We start from the raw sequence: 19,141 nt of genomic DNA on the forward strand, positions 1-19,141 counted from the left end.
GATACGTGGTAGAATCTCAACTATCCTACTTCATTTGTTACTAATAAAGTGGGTGGAAAAGAATATCAAAATCATAATGAATTAATTTTCTTTTGGACTCGAGTGCGATTACATTAATAATAATTGATGATTGATCAAAAATAAAAGAAGAAGGTGATCATAGATAGATAAAAGAAGGAGGTCATTTCAGTCAATTGGCATTCGCCCAATCAAACCTAAAGTCCATGTAAACTCCGCAAGTTTTCCAAGGGTATTTCTGTCCATCCACACGTAAAATTTTGATTATTTTCCTTGGCTTAAAATTCATTGAAAAAATAGCAGAGAATCACAGCTTCTCTCTTATTCAACCATCAACCTCCGTCTCTCTCTCCTTTCTCTCTCCACCCAACATCACCACACCACCCTCCCCAATTACAAAAGACATTATGATAGTAAAAATAAAACAAAAGGTGGTAGATGCATGAGTAAAACACCAACTACTTGTGTGTTGTAAACTACAAACCACTCTCCTCTTTCTCTCTCTATTCTTACCATCTTCCTTTTGTAATCCACACAAACCAAAACCACCCCACCACCCCCTCCCCCTCCTCCTCGGTTTCCCCGCACCGCCAACTCTTATATTTCCTCTTCCTTTTTTGCCTTTTACCCACCTTTGCTTCTTCAAGGTATAACTGTTCACTATGGCTTCTTGTCTGATACACACACATATTTATGTTTGTGCGTTTTTATTTAAGTTTCTAAACTGTTTTGTCTGCATCGGTTGACTTGTGGTCTTGCACTAATTGCTGGTTGCCATATGGGCTCTGGCATTGGCTCAATCTTGAATGATGACAAAGTTTGTGTTTTTCGAGCTGTTTTGTTGCGGGTGGTACTCTTGATTTTTTCCTCTCTTCTAGCTTGTGGGAGTTTTAAAGATTGTTTTTTTATTGTTGGGTTTATCTTTTTCTGTGTATTTCTTGCCTCCATGAAAGGTGGTAGGTTGGTGGGGTTGACTTCCACAAAACTGGAGAATTTTTGGGCAATTATGTAGATTCGATGAAATTCCTTTTTCTGTATAGGGTGATGGGTGGTATGTGGTGTTGGTCTATTTTTATGGCAAATTTGCATATGTTGGCTGTCATTCTACCACCTTTCTAATGTTTTGGGTCGGGCTGGTTAGGGTTCAAGATTTTTTCTTGGTCACCTTTGGGTTATGGCTTCTACAAGTTGGTTGTAACCCTTTGTGCTCTTTGATTGAAACGATTCTTGAGACTTTTATGTATGCTTGTAGTTTTCTTGAAATAAATTGTTAATGGCTGTGTCTTTGTTCAAATTGCCACTTATTGTTGTTTCCAAATTTCTATCTTTCTAGTTTGTGTTGGTATTGATGGTGGCTGATTACTTGGAGTGAGAGTTGAAGTGTTTTGTCTTCTTTGATATTAGTTGCTTTGAAATTTATGTGCCCAAAGTAATGTGATGTCAAGAACTCGGGTGAAGAGCATAGGCATGCTCTGTATTGGCATGAGAGTCGTCGGTAACTCGATGCCTCCGACTTCAAGAATTTCGCAGAATTGTTTGTATTGTGAATGCCTTTTGGTTTCGGGTGTGAGATCTGAGGTGAGCTATACATGTTGAGATATTTGGTGTCAAAATGCGTGATGTTGTGGTGTATATACTTGTGTTTTGAGCTATATATACATATAGTTTGAATGTATACACCTTTTCATCTCGCGATGTGTTAATTTCCATTTATGCAATAACTCTTGATTGTTCTTGTGAAAGATGAGGCCGTCAACTAACTCTGTACCTTGTCTTGTAGGAGAAGTAGAACCTGCCATGGTGAGCCTTCGGAGGCGCAAGCTCTTAGGATTGTGCTCTGGTAATTTCCAATTTCTGTTAAAAGTTAGGGATGATGTTCAAGTATGTTTGTATTCAACCATCAAAATAATGCACGATCCTGATTCGTTCATTCGTGTGATAATTATGCTGTTTGTGATCACTTCCTGTGAGTTCTTACTTAGTAGTAGTACTAATCTCTGTAGGATTCAATTCTTTCTTGGCTCCAATTTCTCCGATCTTTGAGCAAGGACAGAATCCACAGACCGCTGAAAGCACTAAACCAGTCAGTGTTCATCCTCTGCCTTTAAATGATAGTCGCAAACCAAAAGAAGTAAGCTTCTAAATACCAGTATTCATATGCACCTTTGAGTACATTCATGTGATTCTCCATGCTCGTCTTTTACATTGTTAGTTGCTTGGCTTCGAATTACCCTCTAAAGTTAGGACCAATATTCTGCATAACTGTGTGGCTGCTGTATAGTGGCTTCTGTGAGCAGGGAGGTTTGAGAGATAGCATTCAGACGTTGATAAGAGGATGATAGATCCATCAAACTTCAAGTTTTGTGGAAGCTTCTTAATTCAGTTTTATATAGAATCATCATCTGCAGATAGAAGGCTGTTCTAATCTTCATATTATAGATGATTGTATGTGTATATCTACTAAATTTGTGTATTACATATATAGATGATTGTTTTACACTTTTAATTCCATCAAATTTTTGAATCTCAACATTTTGGAATTGGAACGGTGCCCTTGTCGTTGGTATCACTGTTACTAATTTATAAACATGCACATAGAAAATGAGTAGCTTACAGATTGTGTTTGAACTGGATGGATGAATGTTGGAATAGAAAATCTTGCTTATCTATTTGTTTTGTCTTTGAAAATTCATGCAAATGATGTTATTTAGACATCGATTTCTATCATTGTCTAGGAAACCAGCTTGGAAGCTGGGCCTGGTTCATCAAACATGTCTGCTGCTTCAAGTGCATCGATTCAGCATTTTCCCGGTCTGTTCTTATTCTCTATACTTCTGCTCTTGGTCTTGTTGAGTACTTATAGCAGCTTCGGTTCTAGTAAAAGTATTTCCTTTTTTGTAGAGTTTGTCTATGGCAATTCATTCATAAATTAGATTAGTTTCTTTTTATAGCTAATTAATGGAGTACAACTGTGGATGATTGTATTATGCTTAAATCAACAGCATACCTTCATCCATGAATTTGTCAGTTCACGAAAAAACAGCAATCAAACATGCTTAATTTCGCCATCTGTTTTTCATCGTCCCGTGCATTACCCAAGGTGAGTAGGAGTAGCTCCAGGAAGATGAAATCAATCTCGAATTGTGACTGAGTTGCGCATTATAATAGCTATCACGTATATACATGTCGTACCAAATGTAGAAGCAAATCTCCCTTGAAGTTTGTTGCTTTGAAGATCAACAGTGACTTGTGTCTACTCAATTTGGACTTTCTTTTTCTGATGAACGCGCCCAAAATATGTTCGACTGGTTCAGTAGTGAGTTGCTCTTGTCCTCTCAGAAGATCACGCCTGAGGTGGATAGAATAAAAAATATACTATATGGAATAAGCTTTAGAGAGGCTTTATATATATTTGAAGAATCTGATGTATTGTTTCACTTCAAACATTAATACAGTAGATAACTAGAATCCATTGTGTTCAGTTGTTTCCAACATTCTTGAATGTCAGTTACTTCGATTCTTTGTTGCTTACTGATTTCGTTCCTGCAGAGGTTAAACGAAGAAAGAGACACAGAAGGAAGCACGTCGAGAACCAAGAGCCATGCATCATGCGAGGTGTTTATTTCAAGAATTTGAAATGGCAAGCTGCAATTAAAGTTGACAAGAAACAGATCCATTTAGGAACTGTAGGCTCCCAGGAAGAGGCCGCTCGACTTTATGACAGGTATCGTCCCGTTTCACAACATCTCCTCTTCATTCTAACGGCATCAGTCCTAGGTTTTTTCCCATTATGGTTCTTGCATCAAGTTGATTTTCCTCGGCTGATAGACGAACTATTTAACTTCATGCTCGCGCCAACAACTATTTGGCACATCGTTTTAGACAGCCGCATGCTTTCTCAAGTTAGAAACCCTCTTACCCTTACAAGATTCACATAGATTACTGCAACCTCAAAGCTATGCAGATTGATGAGCAAAGACAACACATTCAACTCATGAGTATATGAACCAATGTTGCTCATTCGACTTTGAAACACGTGCAGGGCCGCGTTCATGTGTGGAAGAGAGCCCAACTTTGAACTATCTGAGGAAGAAAAGCAGGAGCTCAGGAAATTCAACTGGGACGAGTTCTTAGCCATCACGCGCTCCGCCATCACCAACAAGAGTAAGTTTTCTCCCACATTCTTAAAACCTCATGCCACTCACTACACGCCTCTGATTTGATCCGTGATCCAGAAAGCCAGAGACGAAATGGGACTGGCCCACGGAGGAAGCTTCTAGACCACGACTGGGAAGGTGAGCAAGGGCGCAGTGGTATATCGGCTTCTGATGATGATATGCTAGCTCCCTAACCTCCATTGATCGCCTTCTTTACCACTTTTTTTTTCTTCCCTTTTTCTTTTTCATTTTTTCACCTTATATAAATATATATGTTTCGGCTTAATGCTAAAGAGTTGATTCGATTCTTGGTATATAAGTGCCCCTATTAGGGCAAATTCCGCAAGGTAAAAGCACAACATTTTGCTGTAGTTTGGTAACAGATGGATCACATCGATTTATCATCATCGTTCTTGTCTGAGAATTCTTAGTTTCATTGCACAATTCAAGGTAGCATGAACATGCACAATAAATGTTGATTTTGATGACGTGGAATCTGAGTTATTTATGGGAGAATGGTTATTTTTTTTTCACTTTCTTTGTTGAGGATCTAAAATGTCTTACTATATATAGATGCCTTGTTCTTCTATATGTAGTGGATGATCTAACTATATTTACTTTTTTTCTTTTTATAATTTTAAAGATGGTGTGACGACGGTGAACTCAAACTTAAAATCTTTTGACATTATTCATTAACCACTCTATCTTTAGATCAATACGCTATACACACAAACTATTTATTTTTAGCCATAGCTCTCATAACTTTGGTTTAGTTAGATTTTTTCTATATTGTCAACTGTGTACTCATAAGAGAAGAGATATTTCACCCGATTGAATTATGGCTTTAAATACTTGTCAAAGTAAATTAAATTAAACTAAGACAATTAAACATATAGTAAGGGAATTTACTTGAGCGATAACTTACCTTACTTTAATCAAACTATCTTATCGTTTAAAGTAAATGCCTGAAAAGATAAGTTCTTTATACTAGGTTTGAATAAAAAGTGATTCTCGAGTTACACTCAACAATAACAACATACATATTTGTACATATCAGTAATGTCTCTTTGAAAGGTCCAAAAATCTCAACGGAAAATTCAAAAGCTTTAATGATTTAATTCTTGAATGGAGTATATAGTTTATAATTTCCAAGATTCAACTTGGATTGATAAATCCGATTTTTCAATTTTCAGATTAGTTGACCCAAATTTTAGCTGCCAACTTAAACCGATAAAATTTATTCGTACTACATGCCATATAAATGTTAATAAATTTATTACAAATATCTTAGGTGAGTTATCGCCACAAGGCACAAACCACACAAGCCATAGGTCACACGTTGACTTATATACTAAACAGAACAAATTTGACATTTTGTTAGTTCGGAAATGTATTAAATTTTGTTGGTCCCACACCCACCTTCTTTATTAGACATTTATTTTGTAGAAATAATTCATACAGCATTATTATAATTAAAACCAATTCATGAAATCAATATAAGGAAAGTAACTGACCAAAACATTCATGCCGTAAGTAAACTTTTATTTCATCAAGATCCTCATCAATTATTTACAGTAAATCTTTTAGTAGAAAGTTTCATCGTCCAAGCATTCAATTTCAACCCAAAAAAAATACAGAAAAAAACCAACTATTTCTATATGGGCTTGGGCTTCCTTTCATATGCATTATTATTATTGGGCCTACTATTAAATCCAACTAACGGAATGCACAGCCCACAAACTTGGTCGATATAGAAGATTAAGACAGAAGAAATGTGGACAAAGCCAAGCTAAACAGATATATGATCGTGTCAGAAAAGGGATCGAGTGTTCTGGTGTTCACTGTGGAGGATGCCGCCGCTTCTCAGGAAACTAGCGAGACGAGGGAGACAAATTCCAGTGTCACTCGTCCCTTGGATCTCGTGTTGATGACAAAATGTTCGGGGTATTTCTTCAACAGCACCAGCAATCCGAACCACGGCTTCCCTTGGGATTCTTGACTAGCATAATCCTCGGACGTGAGATATTTCCTTACACGGCTGTGATGCCAGACGTCGCTGAATTGTTCCACCAGCTGCATACAGAATCATGGCGAAGGTAAGTGATGATCCCAACATTCAAGAAACAATATCAAAGTTTTGGAACACAACATGGATAATGCATAATGTGAAAGGGACCAAATGTAGATATCATAGTGCTAAAAGGGTGGAATATGCCATTGATTCGAGTCTCGTGATAGCTTATGAATACGATTGCAAGAAACGAAAAAGAATATAACCAATTGACAATAGGAGTCCCAATCAATCTAAGTCCATCATCAAAGTTGCACCAAGATGCCTTGAACTGAGGCCTTCTGATGGAATTAACTTGTTACCTTGATCCCATTCGTATGAATTCACGTCCATCCTAGTAGCTGGAATCTAACAATTCAGACAATGCCATCTCAAGTTTCAATAATTTGTACCTTTAATAGGTTGTGGGGCATGTGTGTGTGCACATTCTAAGTTCGTCTTAGTATATAGAAAAAAACGCACATGCTGAAATCGTTAATATCCATAGTAGTGAACTATGCCATTGAGAAAGCAACAGAATAATCACAAGAAACACTAGAAATCCCAACATGAAATCATCATAGCTGATAGTGAAATATAACAACAAAGGAGGTTTGCATCGGAGTGTAAGAAAACAATTGACCTCAGAGTGTAGTTTCTCCATCGGCATCCAGTCTCCAGGACCACATATATCAGACAGCACTGTGGCTACTGATGTCACAACATCCTTTTCTTCTAACTGAAGAAGCTGTTGGTTATCCGCTTCTCTATCAACACGTGTTCTCACATCAGCCTTCTTATCTGCAAGATTATCCGTATTAAGGCATGATTTACAGTGCAAATAAACCCGCTGAACTAGAAAATCAGGTTGTAGGAAAAAAATTCCATATAGGACGTTCTGTGTAAGCAATTTTCACTCCTCAGAAATGTAGTCCCCAACTTCTCTAATATTGTTGTCACAGAAACCTATAGATACCCTCCTAAACGTACAAATATAGTTGAGACGAGAAAAGGTCATCGTACATAAAAACGCTGCTAAATTGGTCCAATGCAGGACGAGGATATAACTGAAAGATAGCCCTCTGCAGAGAAACTAGCCAGTTCAAGTACCTAACACTCAACACCGAAAAACTACACCAATAATGGCATCAGAATGCCATACTATTCAGCAATTCACTCAAGGAAATGGAGAATTGACTCTCAGGCCAAACTGCTGTCAGATATTTCAAGTAAGATAGCCTTAATAAGCTGCCAAAATCACAGCTTATTTTCACCAGTTTCTACTTCTGATCAAGAAAATGAATCAACAATAAATGTGTTGTAAACTGAGCTTCAAATTATCATTTATCGGCAAGAATATATAACAAAATTGAAGCATTACTACCTCATTATGCAGAAGCTACACTCACATAATCAAGATTAGGAGCCAATTAACAAAACAAAATACATCAAAATTCAAAGAAGCAGGTATCAACAAAAAAGCCCTAAAAAAATCAACAAATTCAGCCCCAATTCAAACAAAGTAACCCTAAAAATAGCTCACCCGATCGCGCGGAAGACCCCGCCTTCCCACCAGAAGCATACCTATAACCGCCGCCGCCGGAGCCGCCGGCTTCCTCCTCCTCCTCCTCACTACATTCCTCATCATACTCATCCCACGCTCTCCCCTTCTTCCCAAAACCCGCCCCTCCGCTGCCAGCAGGCGGCGGCAGCCCCAAATGCTGCGGCTGCACAGAACCTGTTTGATAATTGTTCGCGTGATTTCTCGGGGCGACCGGCCCGCCGAGGATGCTCCTAACGGGAAGCAGGAAGTAGAATTCCTTGTCGCCGATCTGCAGAAGGTCCTGCGAATCGAGCTTGACTGGCGGGTGCCCGGGGAGGTGGAGGACGCCCTCGACGAAGCAGCCGTTCTTGCCAAGGACCTCGAGCGCGAAACGGCGGCGCTGGAAGTCGTAGAAGATTCGGGCATGGTGGCGGCTGATGTTCATCCCACCGCCGAGGGAGGAGAGATCGACGTCCACGGCCGATTTCTTCGAGTTGCGGCCGAGAATTATGGAGTAGGTTTGCATGTAGTACTCGAAATCTTCGCCTTGTAGCTTCGCGAAGCCTGCCTCCACATCACCGCCATCGCCGCTCTCCATTGCCGATCAGATTGGAATTTTTTGAATTTGGTAGCAAAATTGCTCGAATTTGCTCAAGGGCCATCCTATTTATATAGGGAACTGATTTTCTTTCTTCAAATTTGATCTATATGTTTTGGGATTTTAATAAATAAAATCACCAACTATTTCGAATTTGTAATTTTAACGTGATTTTTGAAGTGTGACGAATTAAATCACTATTTTTTCATTTTTGTAATTTCGTATCAATAATTTTTTTCTTGATCGACAGAGTATTGAATTGGAGCTGACGTGGATTAATAGAAGTGACAATATTTTTGTGAGGTCAAAACGATGTCGTTTCGTACTATTTTAATTAAAATTTTCTTCAAATTATAAAGGAGTCGACTATCTCCTGTATTTGCACAATCATTTTCAATATTTAATAATTTTATTGCAAACGATGTCGCAATATGAATATTACGTGGAGAGTTAATCCACGTAAATTAGAAATCAACAATCCAACGACCGGAAAAAGTTGGGGGGGGGGAGGGGGGTGGAATTGCAAAAATTGAAAAGATGATGATTTAATTCGCCACACATCAAAAGACCCGTTATAATTGCAAATTTAAAATAATTCGTGATTTTATTTGCTAAAACCCCATATGTGTTTTTTTTTATCATACTTATTTCAATTTTAAATGAGAAAATGTCAATTTTTTGGCCCATCGTTTGAGAGTTTTCTTAAAAATATTTTACCCTAAGCATATTTATAAAATAATATTCATTGTTTCATTTTAAAATCCTATATTTTATTTTAGTTAATGTAATATTGAATATTTTAATTTTTAAAATCCTATGTTTTCTTTATGTATTTTTTATTATTTAAATTATGTAGTAATATTTTTTTTATTGTAATGTTTGAATTTTATTTTTAATGAAAATTTGAAATTTTAAAATTAAAAGTGTAGAATTGAGGATTTTGTATAAATGAAGAACTAAGACCCTCTTTAAGACATAATGCATTTGAGAGGAGTGTGTCTTAGGTGGGGACCACCATCTAAGACCCTCTTTAAGACACAATGCATTGGAGATGCTCTAACAAATGAGAGTATTTAGATGCCTCAATTTTATTACTGCTTGTTGAGATAGTTAATTAATTCATTTTACCTTAGTCATATGAATTTGACATCATATTATTATATCAGATGGCACTATATATAAAAAATAGTGTTAATAGGCAAAGTGCCCCATTCCTTATTCATAATTTGAAAAATGCCCACCCTTATCATGCAAAGTTATCCATGCCCTAAATTACTAAATAACCCTTAAGTGGGTCAACATCAAATGTAATCATTTCGGTCTTCTTACACAATCTTACACATTTTTGAGTTTCAATGCATTTTTTTACAATAATGACCGAAATGATTACATTGAGTGCATGCAATAATTTTTTTTACACTGTATATATATATATATATAGTGTTCATATCTTTAAATTGTAAATATATCGACCGGACACTAATTAACACTTAAACAATATATTAAATTAAATTCAGCAAAATAGTAAAAATTAATATAAAGATACAAATAGATAGAATACAAACTTTTATTTCGATATATCATCGATCCGGCCGGTGAAATGGCCAGATAAATGTATCCGACCGGGTACATTTCAGGTTACAAATGACCCGGCCGGATACATTTTTCCTTGACAATTACCGGCCGGATCGATGATATATCGAAATAAAAGTTTGTATTCTATCTATTTGTATCTTTATAATTTTTACTATTTTGCTGAATTTAATTTAATATATCCATGCGTATATATCTTAAATTTTTTATTTTTTTTCCCTTTAATATCTTAATTTCAATACATATATTCTTTGAAATTATTTGTATATATATATATATATTGTGTTATTCTTGAATGTTGATATATAGTATATAACACTATATATATCGTGTTAATTAATCCATATCTTTAAATTTAAAATATATATAGTGTTAATAGCCAAAAGTGTTAAATTTCGCCTCACTTATATATATATATATATACTCAAAATCCGTCCCAAATAAATGCATGCTTGTTACCCAAAAAAATCATGCATGTTACCAAGTGAATTATGCAAGAACCGATACATAAAGGACAAAAAAATCTTACTAAAAAATTTGATTCTCTTGTGATAGACATAAAGCCGATTGTATCGGCTTCAATCACTTTATTTTCGTCCATATATCTATCTCTATTTAACACTATATTTACCTTCCTTCACTAGGGTTTTTTACTCACCACACGGCTTCTTCACTTTTTTTTTACCCACCGAGAGAGTTCAAAATATTGAAGCACGTCGGACTCATCCATGGCATCTTCTTCACACGTTTTTATTTTTAATTTTCATGAAATTCAATAGAATAGAATAATTTATGCTAAAAAACAATCGATCCGGCCGGTGAAGTGGCCGGATAAATCGATCCGGCCGAGTACATTATTTAAATGAAACATACAGCCGGATTGATTTTTCCGGGAACTTCACCGGCCGGATCGATATTTTTTTAGCATAAAATATTCCATTTTAATGAGTTGTATGTTTATATTAATCAGTTATTAATTTACTGAGTTGTATGTTTAATATTTGTTTAAGTAATCATTATTGAATTATTATTGCGAGTTTTACTGGGTATTACATTGCATTGTTTATGTGGGTTTTGTACAATTTAATAAAATGAATTATTTTATGCCTATTTTGCAACTATCCGGCCGGCACTATTCCCGGAATAATGCGTCCGGCCGGAACAGTTTCAATCTGAAATGTACCCGGCAGGATACATTTTACCGGACACTTCATCGGCCGGATAGTTTCTCTTTAGGCATAAAATACTTTATTAAATATATCTGTATGTTTACGTTAATTATTACTATTTTACTGAATTTAATTTAATTATAATTGTTTAATTATTAATTATTGAAACTGTTATTGCTTGGTATTAATTAAATTGCAGTTTTTTAATATTTTACTGAATTTAATTAAATTGCTTGGTATTAATTGCAGTTTAATGTTTTACTGAATTTTTACCGAATTTAATATTAAATTGCAGAATTACTCGAATTTTATTGAATTTAATATTAAATTGCTGAATTTTACTGAATTTAATTGCAGTTTAATTTTACTGAATTTTAATATTTTAATATTACTCAATTTTAATATTACAGAATTTTACTGAATTTTAATATTACTCGAATTACTATTTTAATATTTTACTGAATTTTACTATTTTATTGAATTACTGAATTTTAATATTACTCGAATTTAATTGCAGTTGAATTTTACTGAATTTAATATTAAATTGCAGTTTAATTAAATTGCTTGGTATTGCTTGGTATTAATTAATTTCGCCTCTTTTTTGATTATGCCTATTTGTATTATTTTTTTAATATTTTAGTGAATTTAATATGTTTTCATTTTGTAAATGAATAGGCGAATGTCCCATATCTTCGTCCAGACACTATAAATCAGACGGAGGTTGCTATCAGCACCTACTATAGGGATTCGCTTTTTCCGGAGCTGGTTAAAACTTTAAGGCAAATAGGCGGCGAAGGGTTGTGGGGAAGATTTAGAGCATCATGTTTTGGGCATTTCACTGATTGGAGGCCCGGCCCGAAGAGCAATAAAGCCTTACACCAGATTGTATCGAGGCAGATTGTGTCAGAAGACGATGAGATGTGCTTCTTTCTGTGCGGAGCACGAGTCAGATTTTCCCCAGCGGACTACGCATTAGTGACTGGGCTCAATTTCGGGGGATCGAGGTTCGATGCGACATTACAGCACGACTGCAGTCGCGTGGAGGCATACCGACGATTCTGCGGTGGGCGAAGCATGACCATACAGTCGCTCATCAAACGCGTGTGCGATTTGGATCGTCGAGTGGATGATGAGGATGTGAGCCTGTACCTTCGTGCTGTCCTCGTGTGTGTGGCTCACACCCTTGTTCTTGGGTTGGATGCGCGGGTACAGCCGTGGCTTTGGGTGTTGGTGGATGATCTGGCTGCATTTGATAGATTCCCCTGGGGCGCGTATTCGTATAAGATGTTATGCCATTATACGAGAGAGACAGGAAAGGGCGAGAAGTATCACTTCTACGGTCCTTCGTGGGCTTTATATGTCTGGGCATTGGAGCGCGTCCCGGGCCTCGGACACATGGTCGCAGCATCTAGCGGTGATCCGACAGCGCACCCTCGATTTTTGAGATGGACTTTCAGGGGTAAGCCCCGGCTTCACGGTCTGCGCGAGCTATTTGAGGGACAGGTAATCAGTTATTTCAGATTTAGTGTTTCACCGTTACTGGTTTTACTTATGTTCTAATATATTATCTTTGTTGCTTACTAGGGTGGTGTCCTGCCAGTGGAGCCCGATGGTGACGATCTGTCGAGTCACTACTTCATAACAGCGCTGACACCGGGCGAACTCTCGGTGAGCTTCAGGCCCCCCGACAACCCATTAGCTCGGGGTGTCCAATTTCCACAGCACACCGGAGCCCGTTTTGTGGAGGAGCGCGAGGAGGATGTACCTAGACAACCTCGTACGACTCGCAGTCACAGTGTTCGGGGCCCTGTGAGGGATGCTTGACCCCACGAGCCGACTCGTCATTCAGTAGATACGGGCAAGCGCCCAGCGCCGCATACTTCTTCATCGTCGAGCGGATCTCGGGCTGTATCCAGTCCTAGCGAGGGTGAGGTGGACCGTAAGTGGGTGAAGAAGACGATCCGTCAGGAGATTAAGAAGGCCTTCGGCAAATTACTGGATAAACTGAAGGGCAAGGGTAAAAAGGATAGGTGCAAGAAGAGCAAACATTTCCCAGTGCCCGACTCCCCTGATGATGATGCCCAGCGACGGTCCCCTGATGATTACCAGCCACGGTCTCCTCCAAAGCACAGAGCCCCGCATACTGCTTCAGGGCCCGACGCTTCAGGGCCAAGCGTTTCAGTTCCCTGCGACGACGACCCCCGCGATGAGGAACCACGCCATCCAGAGACCCAGCATTTTGCTGCACGCCCTTCAGATTATGATTCTCGCCCAGCAGAGACCCCGGATTACAACGAGTAGTGGCGGACCATGATGCAGTCTGGTCAGGGCAACTACACACCGGCACAGCAGACTTTTGACTGTTCGACCCATGTCTACCCTCATTGGTCGTCCCCATTCCTGAAGCCGCAGTATAGGACAGAGCCCCCGATATTCTTTGCTGAGCCCCTCACTTCTATTGCACCATATGAGTGGGGACAGTCTAGTTCTGCAGGCCCGTATCAGACGGAGGAGCCTGAGCCACAGGCACTGCTGCTGCAGCACCCAGAGCAGCCGCCGGCAGAGCAGCCGCCGGTAGAACAGGAGCCCCCGCGTCGCAGTCTGAGGGTGAGGCGTCCGTCTAACTTTCAGAGATCGCCTTGGGTCAATAGCCGAATGCCACGTCCAGTGACACAAAACTGCAGTGACCATTATGAGAAGTGGATGGCTAGATGTCGAGCTGGTAAGGGTGATGAGGTGTATGTCAGGGCCAGTGGTGGTTTGCAGGAGTACGACGACTTCGCGCGGGTGGATAATGTCAGCCAGGAATTCACAACTGGGGTAAATAATCTCTTGATTTTAACATTGTTAAATTATTTTCTACTAACTTTCTGATTTTACCTTTGATGCAGGATATTGACTTGTATTTCTTGACCTTGAGAAATAGACTTCGAGATTCCCTGGATTTACTTGATGACGTAGATATGAATAACACAGTCATAGTAGACACGGATTGGTTTGTAAGTAAACTTTAATTATTTATATGTTTTCATTGGTGCTGATATAAATTAATAATTACTTATTTGATCTGTAGATATACCTCAAGAAAGAGTGGGGCGCTCTATTGGATAATTGGACAGGAAGTGAGTTCGGCCCCAAGGAGTTTCATGTATTGACTAGTACAGCAATGGCTGATGATTGGGAGCCTGAGATAGACTGGATCTGCCAAGTACGTGGAAAATCAATTAAGGGCCATGAACTTCCTCCTGGTCATATAGGATGGATGGATGCCACACAGGTTATCAGTTAAACAATTATTGTTACTTGTCATTTGTGCTTTATCGTTGTTTCTTATCAATTCATTGTGGTTTGTCATAGGTTCTCATGCCAGTCATAATTGGCCACCATTTTATCCTATGTCGGATTCGGTTAGGAGAAGCCGTTTGCGAGGTCTATGACCCAGTATTCCACAAGCTAACACCTCAACAACAGGATGCTCGAGTTGGTGAATTACTACCTTTACTGAGATTGTTGTCAGCTGTCCTTCAGGTGTCGAGGTGGCTAGACGACACATCCATTGATTCGACAGTGGCAAAGGACAAGTGGCCACTTATGACGGCGGAGTTTGCTCCAGCGGAGGTTCAGTTTCACCAGCAGGACTCTGTCAACTGCGGGCCTTTCGTCTGCATGTATGCTGAACGACTTATATCTGGCTCTCCATCCATTGAGTGGGGTAATAGCAATGTGGCGGCATATAGGAGCAAGATTTCTAGATCTATATTTTCGTTGTGTGAAACTTGGAGGGCCCGATGCGATCGCCTTGGCATTAGATAGTGTTGTATATTGTTACATTCATTTGTGGTTCTATTTGGTTATTCAAAGAACTTTATTTCCAGTTAATCATTTCAGCTTATCGAATAATAAGATAATTCAATCAATATCAATAACTGTTACAACACACAAATACAAACCACTACTCCCTAGGCTCAGTCGCCCTGCCAGCGCACGTTCTCTTGCTGTGTCCTTCTTCATGGCAGATGCTGCACTTCTTTGGTTTACGACGCCTGATACTAGAAGACTCATATGCTTGTGTGCTGCTGCCTTCACCACCACCTCAATGTCTTCCTTCTTTTGGGCGCCCCGATTGACCTTTTACAATCAGAGGTAATACAACCTGCTCAGCGATGTGCTCGGGAACCAACCACTGGCGTCTCGGCGGGAGATTATTAACTTCGCGAGAGTAAGTATCGATAAGAAATTCGTTCGTGTAATACGAGTCTACATACTCCGCGATCGTATCACCGGCCTCACTATAAAAACAAACAAACTCCGACAGTAATCAATATAACGAACATTAGAACATATTTATATTTCACTGAACCCGCCTTAGAAATAATGCTCGTACCTTATTGCAGCGATTGAATGAGAACAGGGCAGTTGGTCTAGCTGGAATACTCGACATTCGCATTTTTTCTTCTCCAGATCCACCTTAAAGCTTCTGTCAGCAGTTTGCACCTTATACTTCATGCCACTCAACCTTTGTGCAGTGTATCGACGACTTTTTTGGACTTCAATAGCTACCCTTTTACCGGCCTCAGCAGTCAAGCCTTGCTCGATTTGTTGTGCAGCCCTTATTCGCTCGTTGAACCATTTCTCCATAACAATTCTGATTGCCTCTAACATCGAGCAGATAGGAAGTCTTCTTGCCCACAACAATCTGGAATTAAAAGCTTCAGCGGCATTTGATGTCATAAAACTGTAGCGTCGCACAGGCATAGGACACATCGAACGAGCCCACTTCTCCGGCCCAATCCCCATTAGTTTATCGTACGCGGCTCTCTTCATAACCTTTAGGGCGTTCATAGCCCTATTGAAGTCGGACTTCTCGTACGCAAATGCAGCTTGTCGATACACCTCGACCACTGCCTTACCGTAATGCTTCAGGTTATTTTGCAAATGGTAGTAGCATAGGCCGTGGGTTGCATTTGGTAACTCATTCCTGATAGCATTGGCAATGGAGATATGTTGATCAGAGACAATCAAAAGTGGATCGGCTTGGCCATAAACACGTCGAATGCGTGACATGAAATAAGTCCACGATTCATCGTTTTCTTTCGGGCCAACACCATACGCGAGTGGGAACAAACTCTCGTTGCCGTCCTTCGTCACTGCAACAAACAAAATACCCCTATTCTTGCCCTTCAAGTGTATGCCGTCGACGACAATCACTGGCCGTAAGCTGAACATGAAAGGGGTAGCCAAAGCTGCAAGAGCAACAAATAAGTGTTTGAATCGGCCATCATCGTCAACTTCCCACTCCACCATCGAACCGGGATTGGATTGTCTCAACATGTATAAGTACTTGGGCAGCATCTCGAAGGACTGATCATGTCGACCATAAACCATCTCAGTGGCTCGATTACGGGCTCGCAATGCAACATCGTACTTGATCTGTACGCCAAACTCACGTCGCAGCTCCAGCTGGATTGCCTTCGGCTTCAAGATCTCGCAATCGTCGTGTATTTTCTGTGCTAGATATGCTGCGACGACTTTTGCGGGGTCCTTTATTCGCGCTACGCGCCCTAGCTCATCGTCGCATGAGTGCTCATTGGTGAACTTATACACTCCCCAAATGGCTCCATCTTGTGACGATGTATGGAGCTTGAAGGGGCACGTATCTGAATGCTTGCATTTGAAGTAGACTCGTCTGCTGTCTGATTTGCTGATAGAAAATTCCTTGCCCTGCTTCATGTTCCACAGACCGATTGCAACGATCAGATCATCTTTGCTATTGAAATACATATTCTTTGACAACTCCCGAGGCAGTAGCTGATAATCTTCAATATCCACAAGTGCCGCTGCAGCGTCCAACGGGATAACCGGAACTAACCAATTAGTTAGTTCATCTGCTCCAGGAACCTGTTCGTCATCATCGTCGTCGATCTGCAAATTCTGCCACCCTGCATATTCAATCCCCGCCCTTCTCACGTTCTCTGGCTCCGACAAGTCTTCAGAGGCGCTTGTATCAGTCTCGGCTTCAGACGATGGAACATAATCTTCATCTACATTACCAGCATTCTCCACAAACTGAGGCTCGTACGTATATTGATCATCAGCTGGACCCCAACAACGATCAGTTGTTAGGCGATCGTAATTGTACGGATTTGGCTCATCCCATGAAGGCCAACCCGTTGACTGATCATTACCCCAAGTGACCGACGGTTCAACAATTTCTTGCGCCGGTGAATCTCCGGCTGATAGGTCTAAATAAGCATATCTTTGGATTGCTTCCAATCAGTCCCCACCTTCGAATGTTGCACTGGATTCACCTCCATACCCGGAAGATTGAGGGAGATCGAACGAAGGAACATACACTCCTCCACTATAATCGTCTTCGACAACATAAGTCTCAGGAAAATGTGGCTGGGACGCCAGCAACTGAAGCAAATCATTGTCATCGGCAAGAAGATTTTTACTGTATACCCTGCCATTTAATCTTTTCGTCAAATAATACAAGCTGTAATTAGTGCTCAATGAATTCTCCAACATCAGGTGATTTATCATGTACACCGTACTGGCCATTGTGTCTCCGAAAATATGCAAATTCTTAGAAGAGCCGCCGATGTACTCATAACCATTGAAGGCACCTCCATAATTAACCACAAAGTATCTCCCATATTCATTCATCTACAGAAAAAATAATAAATAAATAAATAAATAAATGATGTAAAAGAAATACAATGTTAAAATACAACATATAACATGTTAATACACTCGAAAAACATCTATCCGCCCGGGGAAGTTTCCGAGGAAATGTGTCCGGCCGTGTATTACATGATATATAATTACACACGGCCGGACACATTTTTAAGGACACTTGTTCGGGCGGATACATGATTTTCGAGCATATTAACATGAGTTATGCAGCAATATATATGTATAGAACTAAAATGCAACTAATAATTACTAATTAATACTTTAAAACATGATAGAATGTGCTCTAATTCACATGTATTTCCTTCAAACGTGGCTTTAAATCATAGTATGCTATAATATGCTAATAATTCACATAAGCATATAGGATCAAACAAAACATTGAAAATAAACAATAACCAACTTAAATTACATTTCAAACGTAAAATGACATACCTTTAAACGTTCGGATGAGAGAATTCACAAATAATAGCTTCACCACTTGGAAAATATTAGAATTTCTAATGAGTTTGAGTGTTTTTTCACTTTGAGTGCTCGGATGAGAGGATGAGAGAATTCACTCATATATAAACAAAGATTCCTTCATTTCACATGAATTTCAATGAAATTAGAGTGTTTGACATGAATACTTTACTGACAAGGCTATTTCACATCATATTTGTCGTTTATCATCAATTTAAAAAAAAAATTATGTCCCTTAATTGAAGGCTAATTAATCGATGGAATATAAATACAAAAAATTAACACAATCGATATTAGCACTCAAAACACAAATAGGAACCAAAAAAACATCTATCCGACCGGAACATATATGCGTCCGACCGATGAAACCTTATGGCCGGTCGGACACGTTGTTTATCCGGTCGGATAGTGTTTTTTTTTCCAATGTGTGTTTTGAGTGCTAATATCGATTGTGTTAAATTTTAGTATTTATATTCCATTGATTAATTAGCCTACGATTTACTTGTAAAACCTTCAATTTTAATTCAAAAATAAATAAATATAAATTTTTCTGTCAGTCTTTCACATGTTCCAACACTTATTTGACCGATTTTAATCTTTAAATTGATGAATTGATGTTTTTCTTACACTTTAACAACTTTTGTCATAGATGTGTAAGAACTTTTGCGGAAAACAATGCACATCCATCACATTCAAAGGGCATTTTCGGTTCTTCACTTATTTAGGGCATGTAGTGCTTTACATAATAAGAGAGGGCATTTTTCAAATTATTCATAAGAGAAAGGGCACTTTAAATTTCGTCTCAATAAAAAGTAAGCAATTTCGCCTCAATAAAAGGGCACTCTAAAAAATATATGA

At 39.0% G+C, this 19,141-nt stretch overlaps 3 protein-coding genes across 5 annotated transcripts; 2 read left to right on the forward strand and 1 right to left on the reverse strand.

The window, feature by feature from the left end:
- Positions 1-332: 332 nt before the first annotated feature.
- Positions 333-4,705, forward strand: LOC131023385 (ethylene-responsive transcription factor-like protein At4g13040). 3 transcript variants are annotated; one of them, XM_057952933.1, is made up of 7 exons: positions 333-665; positions 1,799-1,858; positions 2,022-2,149; positions 2,754-2,829; positions 3,568-3,742; positions 4,061-4,182; positions 4,254-4,705. In XM_057952933.1, exons 2-7 carry the CDS (start codon positions 1,816-1,818, stop codon positions 4,367-4,369), a joined length of 660 nt encoding a protein of 219 aa, XP_057808916.1. In that variant the 5' UTR covers positions 333-665; positions 1,799-1,815; the 3' UTR covers positions 4,370-4,705. The 3 variants fall into 3 exon arrangements, with proteins under 3 accessions (XP_057808916.1, XP_057808919.1, XP_057808910.1); XM_057952936.1 differs by lacking the exon at positions 333-665 and adding an exon at positions 762-865; XM_057952927.1 differs by lacking the exon at positions 333-665 and adding an exon at positions 859-1,069.
- A 995-nt stretch (positions 4,706-5,700) lies between these two features.
- Positions 5,701-8,472, reverse strand: LOC131023402 (FHA domain-containing protein FHA2-like). The gene is made up of 3 exons (XM_057952945.1): positions 7,769-8,472; positions 6,869-7,026; positions 5,701-6,248 (listed from the first exon to the last, which is right to left on the reverse strand). The coding sequence occupies exons 1-3, from the start codon at positions 8,364-8,366 to the stop codon at positions 6,039-6,041; spliced, it is 966 nt and encodes a 321-aa protein (XP_057808928.1). The 5' UTR covers positions 8,367-8,472; the 3' UTR covers positions 5,701-6,038.
- Positions 8,473-11,938: 3,466 nt separating this feature from the next.
- Positions 11,939-12,994, forward strand: LOC131023408 (uncharacterized). Its single transcript, XM_057952950.1, has 2 exons — positions 11,939-12,631; positions 12,713-12,994. The coding sequence occupies exons 1-2, from the start codon at positions 12,047-12,049 to the stop codon at positions 12,950-12,952; spliced, it is 825 nt and encodes a 274-aa protein (XP_057808933.1). The 5' UTR covers positions 11,939-12,046; the 3' UTR covers positions 12,953-12,994.
- Positions 12,995-19,141: the final 6,147 nt, after the last annotated feature.

This window comes from Salvia miltiorrhiza, chromosome 1 (assembly GCF_028751815.1).
Source record: "Salvia miltiorrhiza cultivar Shanhuang (shh) chromosome 1, IMPLAD_Smil_shh, whole genome shotgun sequence".
NCBI lineage: Eukaryota > Viridiplantae > Streptophyta > Magnoliopsida > Lamiales > Lamiaceae > Salvia > Salvia miltiorrhiza.